Here is an 11,740-nt window from a genome sequence, read left to right as displayed (position 1 = left end):
AAATTTCATTGAAATTGGTTCAGGGGTTTTGGAGAAGAAGATTTTTGAAATTTTAGTCAATTTGACCCTTTTTGGCCCCGCCCCTCAGGCCCCTGGGGGCTTAGGACTAAACCGGCAACTATTTTTGTTGACCTTTGTCCATGGAAGGTCCCTGCAAAATTTCATTGAAATTGGTTCAGGGGTTTTGGAGGAGAAGATTTTTGAAATTTTAGTCAATTTGACCCTTTTTGGCCCCGCCCCTCAGGCCCCTGAGGGCTTAGGACTAAACCGGCAACTATTTTTGTTGACCTTTGTCCATGGAAGGTCCCTGCAAAATTTCATTGAAATTGGTTCAGGGGTTTTGGAGAAGAAGTCGGAAATGTAAATTGTTTACGGACGCACGACGGACGACGGACGACGGACGACGACGGACAAAAGGCGATCGCAATAGGTCACTTGAGACTTTGTCTCAGGTGACCTAAAAATCAACTGAAACATTTCGTATTTCGCAAAGACATCGATTGTATCAAAGGGAATTACTCACTTAATGGAGCATCACAAAAGAAGAGGACATTTAAACAGGTTAAGGAAAATGACCTCAAACAAACAAAAAGGTACAATACAAACGTAAACTTGAAGAGTAAAAGAGGCTTTGATTACTTATTTTTAAAATAGGACTACAATTGTTATGTAGTTTAGAAATCTAACGACACCTGCTGTCTCGAAACGAGATTTGAGATTTGTAAGGGCTTTTCACTTATGCTGAAAAGACCTATTGTTTTGGTATGTTTCTTATTATTATTATTCTCCTGCCATGATTTTGTATGCAGCTAATCTTTTGATTGGTATAAGATGTGTAGTCTTTCAAGTATTTTGTAGGCCAAGTTCTAAAGGTGTTATTGCAACATTTTCAAGTAGGTCAAAAATCCAATATTGCCGCCATGACGTCATAGGTAAAAATATAGAATAGGTCATAAATAAAAAAAAATATCATACAGCATTCCTGAAATTATATTATTTGTAGATATTCTTCAGGGTTGTCCTCTCCTCATTACATGTTAATACAAAAAGGGTAAAATAAAAATTCCTCGCTGTTGGGTCAAAGGTCACCATTTTTTTTTTAACTTTTTTATTTTTCAACCTTTTTGAAAAATGGTTAACTGATAAATTTCATATGTTTATTGATTCTGAAACATTTTCCCGTTAACGTCATATGATGTGTTCATTATTGTCTTTGATCTTTTTGAAAAACCAACACCAAAAAGCTAATCCAAAAATCAAAGATGGCCGCCCTAACATCTGATTGACCGAGACATTTTTTACTTGTTCTAAAGAATTACCGCACCAATAGACTCCATACGTATTACAATTGATCCGTATAAGGTCCCGAACACGTGTTGATATATTAAGTGCCGATCCCAAAATCCAAAATGGCCTCCCTTGTCTCTGATTAGCTCAGACATTTTTGACTTATTCTCGAGAATGACTTAAGCAATTGACTTATACCTTGGTACAATTAATCCTTTTGAGGTCCTGAACAAGTGTTGTATCATTTTGTGCCAACTTGAAAATTCAATATGGCTGCCCTGATCTCTGATTGGCTGGTACATTTTCGACTTCTTCTCAAGAACGGTTTCACCAATTGACTTCTCACTTGGTACAATTGATTTTTACGAGGTCCCGCACAAGCATTGTTCCATTTCATGCCGATCCGAAAATCCAAGACTAAAATAACTTTTTGGGCCAGTCAAATGTTGACCAAAATTTGTAGAAACACGTGTTCTTCTGTGATGTTATTTAACCTAAACTGTCCTAAAGTGTCATAGTAGCAAGCAATCATGTAAAGCCTATGACAATTTCTAGTCATACAATTTTTTTTCTGTCGTGTTTGCTGAAGGTCAATGCAATCTAGCAAAGCGTTTTACTGTAAATGGTTCGTTATATTCTTTGCTTAGATGCTGGTCCTCAAGCTTTGATAGACACGAATAAGGAACGTATGGAGACACATTCGGAGACGAGCAACCGTAATTCGTAAATGTTTCATTTATCGTAAAAAAATAAGTTTTATTCAAAGATCGAAAGCGTTTGCGCCACAAAGGCTCTAGCGGCCGATTCAAACTCATGTCTGTCCTCCCGCCTCCAAAGAGATTATCTTATTGAAGTGATGCTTACTGCTCAAATTGCTAATAAACCGTCGATACATATAAAACAAAAAAAGTGTCTGTAAGACATGAATGCCTCCTATATAGCAACCGTGACCTTGGAACCCTGAAACACAAAGATGTCCGACGTATACTCATACTTGACCTTTGTATAAAGTTTGACAAAAATCTGTTAAAAATGAAGTTGCTAAGTGTTTACATTGAATCAGGACGCGACGCGATGGGACGGACATGTGCAACACTATATGCCCCTCCTCCTGCTACTAAAATAGCAGTGGAGCAACCTTTCTTTGTATAAATGTTTTACGCAATGTTCCAGTATGTCATTTGTTATTACTTACAGCAACTCCTTTACTGGCAGAGTCAGTCACTATCAATATAACGAAACACACAGCAGTGATGGCTGTTGATTTTATATCTGGTACCCCACACCGCGCAGTGTATTGGAGTAAGAATGGTTTCATCATTCCTGAGGATGACAAACACACTTTTACCGTGACCCCGGCGTCGGTCACAATGGAACCTGATATTTCTTTGGACGGATTCACAGCCACTCTAAGGATAACTGAACCTGTTCCACCAGACTTTGGCCTTTACAAAGTGGCTGTCGTAAACAGGTTCGGTTTAAGCGAGCGTGTGATCTTCCTCCGACGCGGAAATTCAGGTAATCTAAATACCTCGATATAAACATAATCATGAGGTTATAATTTATCAAGTCTAGAATATGCGCTTTAAAATTTGTTGCACTTTTCCTTATTTTAACATTTAATGTTCAGTTTGGTTTTATATTGTTTAACGTCCTATTATCAGCTAAAATAATTTAAGTACGTGTCTACGTGTATGTTGTGAATGCGTGCATGTGTGTATGTGTGTTGGAGACGGGGTATATTGATGTACTTGCCTCCTTGTGATAGCGCGGATATGATGCCGACTTTAAAGTGCTATCTCACTGATATACAATGTAATAAATATTAATTTTACAGTCCCCGTTATAAAAAGCCATACAGTGTTCCCCGACAATGCTACAATCATGGTGACGTTTTCATCACATTCCAACTTTAAGGTAAATACAAGACATTGATATTTTTGTTTACCCGAGGTAAAGGCCATAGTGATCTTATGGCGCTGCATTGCATATCATATATAGGTGTTGCAGTTATACAGCAAGTTTAATCAGCATGTCTTTAACGGTTTAAAAGTAACAGCCCGGACAAGATGTTCCAGGTCAGGGTATCAATGACTTCATGTCAGTACACTGCACTAAAGGTAAATACAAGGCATTGGTACTGTTTTAATGAATTAATCTACGTAAGCAGAGCTATACAAACGTCTTTTTTTGATTTTACAGGAACATGAGGTTGTGTGCGAACGAATGCATGCACGTATGCGCAATACTCCATAGCGCACACCAAGTGAATGGGTACATCTGTGCAACAAACGATCATTACCTGCCACGTGGAATAATGGCATAGATGTAGTATTACTGTTGCTTTACATGTGCAAGTTTCATCGAGTCAGTGCTATGTAAAAACGGTTTCTCCGTCATTATAACTTCTGCAAAACATCTCTTATGGTTAAACCAACCTACTGCTCAATTTAATGTATCGTACAACAGCAGCAGGGACATGACATCGATGTCAGACTTATGACGTCACGCTTTCATAGCATGAGAAAGTAGCTCCTTACCTACATTCAAAACATTAAACTTCACTATTCGGAGTTTAAACCTTCAATAACGAATTTTATTTAAACGAATCGGCAAAGTAAATTATCTGAAAAATGTACAAACTTATCGCAGTTCAATCTAACGTATGTTTATGTGCAACTTGTAGAGCAGAATGTAGAGAGGAAGTTGTCCTTTCGCAACTACGCTGTTCAATACCTACATTACACATAGTTACATTTTACGGAAAGAAGACTACCCTGAATGGCATGCATGTGATCAGCTATTTACAGTCAAATATTATATGATTACAGGCGGTGCTTTCGTAGAAAAATATTCTAAAATGTATCGTATATGAAAAGTTTATTTTATACAGTTCAATAAATATGGGATTATATCAACTGATCTAAATAATAAAATCTGACATATTTTACAACCGAATCGTTCACTGTTGATGTACGTTACATTAATTTGTACATATTTTAACCTTTTTATTTCTAATTTGATGTTTTCATTTTTTGTGAATATCTATCTTTACAGTGTTGCTTGGCCCTAAATGAATTGCATTATCGATGGGCCGTAAATAGTACAACAAATCAAAAATAACTATCATATAACCATTTCCATATCCTACCCTGTATCAACCCGTTGGGCTGATATGGAGAAGTATATGCTATTGGTCATATGATAAACTAAATATCTAAATAAACGGAATGAAAGAATAATGAAAACGACGGCACGGTTATATACTTATCACATATGGGTTCATTTGCTAAAAACTGAGTTCTACAATAATTTTTGTTTTGGCTTATATTTGGATAAAAAAAATAACATATTGAAAAAAAGTTTTGCATTTGTGTATCGTAAAAATCAGAAGATAAACGAAGAAGCGGTTCCTCATTTTGTTTTGATTTTGTATTGTTTTTCGGCCCGTCGACAATTTAAGTTGTTGAGCCTAGAACAGTTATTTGTAAGTTCACGCACAGACGTAAAAAAGCAGAGGTTATTCGAGCCAGGAGGATCCTGAAAGGACAAAGGTATTGTGTGTTTGAAGATCTGACCAGGATAAATCAGGAGAGACTGAAAGCGATATTCAATCTTGACTGTGTGAAACATTCATATAGTATAGATGGGAAACTGTTTGCCCAGCTAAAAGATGGAAAGAAAAGAAGAATAACATATGACACTACCCTATTAGACAGTTACCTGGGTGACGATTCAAATTTTCGGTAAAGGATTAACGTTTGTGTTGGACTATTGACAAAGAACTCAAACAGGTCAGTGTAAAGAGACTTGCTGAATGTAATAATAATAATGTACATATTTCGTGCAATCTAGTATTGTGATGGCCAGATGAATCTACTTATAAAAAGTGTGTGCATAAATTGTAAAATATTATAGTTATATTGTTCATTAATTATATATATACTGTATAAGAATGTAGGAATGTGAGGTATTAGCTTTACATTTGGTTGTTCCATTTATTGCTATTATTTGTGTATCCTAATTATAAGCAAAGGAAAAAAGCATAATTGGGCCTATGCAAGTCTATCTGAAAATAATGTTGAATTGAAAGCGAAATTGAACGATAAATAAAAGCTTCAAGTGTGCATAGAGTATCATAATGAAAGTATATTCTCTATAGAATTATAATTCCATGTTTTAGTTTATATAAACATGATATTCATGTACTAGATTTTAGAAGAAGAAAAAAATAATCAAAAAGGGGCTAATGCAAGTCTACATGAAAAAATGATGATGGCCAGGTTAATATAAGATACAAGTGTATCAACTCTATCACCATGAAGCTGGATTCTACATTCATTAGTTTTTTCATGTATATTTTTCTTGTATATGTATATTGTATGTAAAAATGTACAGAAAAAAAATCAATCAAAAAAGGCTTATATGAGTCTGTCTGATTTATTTATTTCCTAATCCCCAACGGTAGCATGGATACAAATGCTGAAATTGTATCACCACGAAATTGTATTTCATGTACAATGTATATTATATATTATATATTTTTCATGTATGTATAGAAAAAAAAAATCAAAAGTTTATGCAAGTCTACCTGATGTAGTTGTTGTTGTATATATAAAAAAAGTATATATACATATGTGTGTGTTTAAATGGTATATGGAATGGTAAATCGACAATACAAATGTGTGAAATATATCAACTTAAAAAATCACCATTCCATTTATGTATTATTGTATTTCTATTGATAGTGAAATTAAAGATTTACCAAGTCACTATGTTAATAGATGTTATGACATAATAGTATATCACACTAAAGAGTATATTTGCCTGTAAAACAATTAGACATACAAAATAATTATGTTTCTTTTTCTGTTCTCATGTGTATGTGTATATCTCTGTAGGAATAGTCACATATAGCTACGTATGTTGGTGAGTGTTTCCGGATTTACACAAGTCCCGTGTTTTTGTTTACTAGGTTGTTCGTAGAACTTCCGGTTTCTAATTTATTTCCGGTAAGAATGAGAACGAAAGCGTGCGTAAGTTTCAACTGTTTTGACGGTTTTCACCTAAAAAATGATATCTTATTTCTTTTTCTTCTTCTTCTTTTTCTTCTTCTTCTTCCTTTTCTCCTTCTTCCCCTTCTTCTTTTCTATCCTCTTCGATAAATTCTCGTTATACTGTAGTAGTGTTAAAAGTTCAAGGGGTTGGTTTTACTTTTCAAGTCTATATTATATTAATTATAGAATCTATTAGCATATTATCGGCAAATTGTCAGGGTTTGAAGGACAAAGGTAAGCGAAAAGATGTTTTCTCATACTTAAGGCACCAGAAGGGCAATATTTACTGTTTACAAGACACTCATTTTACTGTAGATATTGAAAATATTATTAGGTCAGAATGGGGATATAGCTGTCATTTTAGTTCTTATAAATCTAACTCTAGGGGGGTAGCGATTTTAATTAATAATAATTTTGAAGGTAAAGTACTGAAAGAAAAAAAGGATAAAGAGGGTAATTATATTGCCTTAGATATGTTGATAAATGATAAAAAAGTAACTTTAATAACAGTATATGGTCCAAACTTAGATACACCTAGTTTTTATCAGCAAATAATAGATGTGATAAATGAATATAGTAATGAATTTTGTATTATATGTGGAGATTTTAATTTAGTGCTGAACCCTGACCTTGATTATGATAAGAGTTATAAACAAATAAATAATCCTAAAGCTAGAGATAAAGTAATTGAACTTATAGATGAATTCAGTCTAGTAGATATTTTTAGAGAGCAACATCCAGATTATAAGAGATATACATGGAGGAGAAATAATCCTATTAAACAGGCACGTTTAGATTTTTTTCTGGTATCAGAAAATATGTTAAGTAATATACAGAACTCTAGTATTGAAACTGGTTACAGATCTGATCATTCTATACCTACTATTACAATAAAATTTAATGAATTTAAGAGAGGAAGAGGACTTTGGAAATTCAATAATTCTTTATTACATGATGAGGATTATCTCAAAACTATAAATAAATTATTTTTTGAAATTAAAAAGCAGTATGCCCTATTAATATATAACCCACATTTTATTAATAATATATCAGATGAGGATATCCAGTTCCAAATCAACGACCAACTTTTCTTAGAGACCTTACTATTTGAAATACGCGGTAAAACTATTTCATATGCATCATATAAAAAAAAATGCAGAACATACAGGAAAATACTCTTATAGAATCTATTAACAGTTTAGAAAATATGGATAATGTCAATCTGGATCAAGTAGGTGAAAAAAAGAAGGAATTGGAAAAAATCAGACAAATTAAAATGAGGGGTAGCATTATAAGGTCCAAGGCAAAATGGGTGGAAGAGGGAGAGAAGCCAACAAACTATTTTTTTAATCTTGAAAATAGACATTTTACCTCAAAAATTATCCCGATGATAGAAAAAGAAAATGGTGATGTTATAAGAAAACAAGAAGATATTTTAAATGAAGTTAAATTATTTTATGAACAACTGTATGCAAGTAATAGTAATATCGAAGAAGTGGATTTAGATAAATTTCTATCCAATTGTAATGTTCCAAAATTAAACAATGTAGAATCTTTATCTTTAGAAGGTAATATAACTTTTACTGAAGCGTCACATACTTTAAAACACATGAAAAATAATAAAAGCCCCGGGTCAGATGGATTTACAGTAGAATTTTTTAAGTGTTTTTGGAAACAACTAGGTAAATTTGTTTTAAGATCTATTAATTATGCATATATAAATGGAAACTTATCTATAACTCAAAAACAAGGAATTATTACATGTATACCAAAAGGTGATAAACCAAGGCAATTTCTTAAAAATTGGAGACCTATTTGTCTTTTGAATATTGTTTACAAAATTGCATCTGGCGCAATAGCTTCTAGATTAAAAACTATTTTAGATAAATTAATTAACACTGACCAGACAGGATTTATTGCAGGCAGATTTTTAGGGGAAAATACACGATTAATTTACGATATAATGCAGTATACAGAGGACAATGATATAGATGGGATGCTTTTGATTGTTGATTTTGAAAAGGCATTTGATTCTGTTAGTTGGGAGTTTATTGAAAATGTATTTAAATATTTTAATTTTGGTGAGGATATTAGAAGTTGGATAAAAACACTACATAAAAATTCTATGTCTGCAATTAATCAAGGTGGTAATCTCTCATCTTTTTTTGAAATTAAGAGGGGTTGCCGTCAAGGTGATCCGATAGCTCCATACATTTTTATTTTGTGTTCAGAAATACTTGCAATAAGACTTAGAAATAATAATTATATTAGGGGTATAAATATAGACAACTCTCCACTACTTCTCTCACAATATGCAGATGATACCTCTCTCATTTTAGATGGAACGAAACAATCATTAAAAGAATCAATAAAAGAGCTTAATTTATTTGCAAAAATTTCTGGTCTTAAAATAAATAAAAGTAAAACACAAGTTATATGGATAGGCAGTAAAAAGTACAGTGATGAGATATATTATCCTGAATGGAACCTGCAATGGGGAAGTCAAAAATTTATGGTATTAGGTATAGAATTTCATGTAGATTTACATCAAATCCCTAAATTAAACTATGATAAAAGACTAGTGAAACTTAAGTCAATAATTAAGAATTGGAGTAGACGAATATTAACACCAATAGGAAGAATACAAATAATTAAATCTTTATTAATATCTCAATTTAATCATCTATTTATCTCCTTACCAAATCCAGATGAAAATTTTATTAAAAAATTAAATTCAGAATTTTTTAATTTCTTATGGAAGAGTAAAGTGGATAAAACAAAACGGGAAATAATCATCAAAAGCTATCAGGAAGGGGGTCTTAAAATGATACACATCAAGTCTTTTATTGAAGCCTTGAAACTTACTTGGATACGTAGGTTGCTTACATCAGGGGGTAAATGGCAAGTGTTATTTAAAAAATATGTTAATAAGGACATTTTATTTAATTGTGGTTCAGAATACTTATCGATTATTCAAGGCAATTGTAAAAACCTTTTTTGGAAAGATGTGTTCCAATCATGGAGAAAAATAGCTGATAAAGAAGATTGTATAAGAGAGATAAAAAGTAGATTGAAAATGCCTATTTGGTATAACAAATATTTTACAGTAGGAGCCAAGTGTTTATTTTATAAGCAATGGTTTGAAAAGGGTGTTTTAATTATAAATGACTTATTAAAAGATAATAACTCTGGTATTTTCTATAGTTTTATAGAATTTTCACAAAAATTTGATGTAAAAACTAACTTTCTCACATATCAAGGTATTATTAATACTATAAAAAACTACATGTCCAATGATGATACTTTAAATACTTTGATTAGTTATCCATACATACCCTTAAATTTAGAAATATTTATGAGGCAAAAAAAAGGAACTCAAGATTTTTATAAGTTGTTGTGCCAAAATAGTACCATATCCACTGGGAAAAACAAATGGAATGAATTGTTTGAATTTGATGATGACACATGGAAATTGATATATATGCTTCCATTTACAGTAACTAGAAATTCAAAATTACAATGGCTTCAATACAGAATAAATCAACACATTTTAACAACAAACTCTTATCTAGTTAAAGCAGCTCTTACCGATAGTGCTCTTTGTTTTCAATGTAAGACTGAAATAGAGACAATAATTCACACACTATGGGAATGTGAGAAAGTACAAGACTTTTTACAAAATTTTGAATTCCTTCTTGATGCATTGTTAATCCCATTTGGTTTTAACAAGGAAACCTTCATTTTCGGTTTATTTAATCAAAATAGTATCAGTAGTAGGGTAGATAATACCATAATTTTACTTATAAAACAATATATTTATAAATCGAGATGTTTACAAATGTCATTGTCAGTAGCTGCACTTAAGAACGTTATCAAGGACACATATTTTACTCAGAGATATATTGCTGTTAATAAAAGTGAATTATTTTTATTGAAATTCAATACTGAATGGAAAAAATGGGAAAGTCTAATTAATATTGCTTAAACCCTGTCTTTGCCAAAATATGAACATATAACTATCGAGTTTTCTTATATAAACATGTACTTCTGAATACTTATATGTAAAACTCCTTGAACCTTCCAACACATCTATATAGCTTCTTTATTTCTCAATATCCCACCCCCCCTCGTTTATTTTTTTTTTTCTCTTTTCTTTTTTTTCTTTTCTTTCTTCTTTTTTTCTCTCTCTCTTAGTCTTACTTTCCCTTCTATACCTCTAGGACCTGCTCTAACCTCTTTTCTATCACTTCTAAACAATGCATTTATATAACGGACACAATTTAGATGGAATTTAATTATATATAAACATAATTAATTATTAATTATACCTGGAAATATGCAGTTTTATTATAAATGAATATTTAATGAATGAATTGTAATGTGCGAGAGGAATAATGTTTATGTATGATATATTTGCATTGTTATAAATTTGGAAAAAAATAAAAAATTACAAAAAAATAATAATTTTAAGTTGTTGATAGCTAAACAGCACTAAAGAGAGACGTTCCCAAATAAAATAAGTCTTTATTTAACTTTACTTAACACATCTGAAATGTTTAGAAGATGACACAAATGAAAAAAAAATAAACTGGAAACAAATTAAAGAATGTAAATAATCATATATTTACGACAAAGAAACTTTATCAAACAATTTTTTCGTAGTTGTTACAATGTATTTTCACGTTTTTGTTTTAAAATCTGCACATTCGATTATGGAATGTTTGAAAGTAAATGGTTTGTTACAAGGTCATAACAACACCATTGTTTTTCAATTCGAAAGATGTAAGCGTGTATAATGTATGTGTGGCCTATTCATGTAATACACTGTTGCAGATAGCCACACAACGTTATTATCTTTACTGGTCAATGTGACCATTTAGTCCACGTTTGTCTGTATAACCCGTGATAAATGTGCTCAGTGTCCAAAATATGTTTGACAATAAATGGTTGGTCTCGAGCATGACAATAACATGGATAACTATTTCATAATATGTAAGCGTAACTAATGCAGGTATGGTCTCGAAATTTAGTTCGTTGTTGCAGACAACCAATCAAAAGAAATTGCTCTTACTGCACATTGCTTTGTGATTCATCATTGGTACGAATGGAGTCTATACAGTCCGTGATAACTGGGTTATTAAGAGCTGTACATTTGACTGCATTGTGTATTTTACCTATGCACAATAACCGCCTCTCAGCTTCCGTGTTTCGATATAATTGCAGTACAGTGGAGCCATGATATTTCGCTAGTTCTTTTTCATTCATAACATTGTTGCTGATTGTATTTTGTTTATTTCATCTTTACTATTCCTCATAAAAGCCAAGCAGGTATGGTTTCTTTTTAGAAATGATAAAGCGAAAATGAAGTCATACCTAAAACAAACAGTTTGCAACAA

At 32.1% G+C, this 11,740-nt stretch overlaps 1 protein-coding gene across 2 annotated transcripts in view; it reads left to right on the top strand.

Annotated features, from left to right (window-relative positions):
* LOC110446954 overlaps positions 1 to 11,740 on the top strand; it is a 33,565-nt gene that overhangs the window by 11,585 nt on the left and 10,240 nt on the right. For both annotated transcript variants that reach the window (XM_021492303.1, XM_021492302.1), the window contains exons 6-7: positions 2,485 to 2,805; positions 3,125 to 3,204. In XM_021492303.1, the coding sequence (XP_021347978.1) occupies positions 2,485 to 2,805; positions 3,125 to 3,204 (401 nt within the window). The remainder of the gene's footprint in view (positions 1 to 2,484; positions 2,806 to 3,124; positions 3,205 to 11,740) is intronic.

Source organism: Mizuhopecten yessoensis, unplaced genomic scaffold (assembly GCF_002113885.1).
Source record: "Mizuhopecten yessoensis strain PY_sf001 unplaced genomic scaffold, ASM211388v2 scaffold3079, whole genome shotgun sequence".
Taxonomy (NCBI): domain Eukaryota; kingdom Metazoa; phylum Mollusca; class Bivalvia; order Pectinida; family Pectinidae; genus Mizuhopecten; species Mizuhopecten yessoensis.
This window is presented reverse-complemented; position numbering and strand designations above follow the sequence as displayed.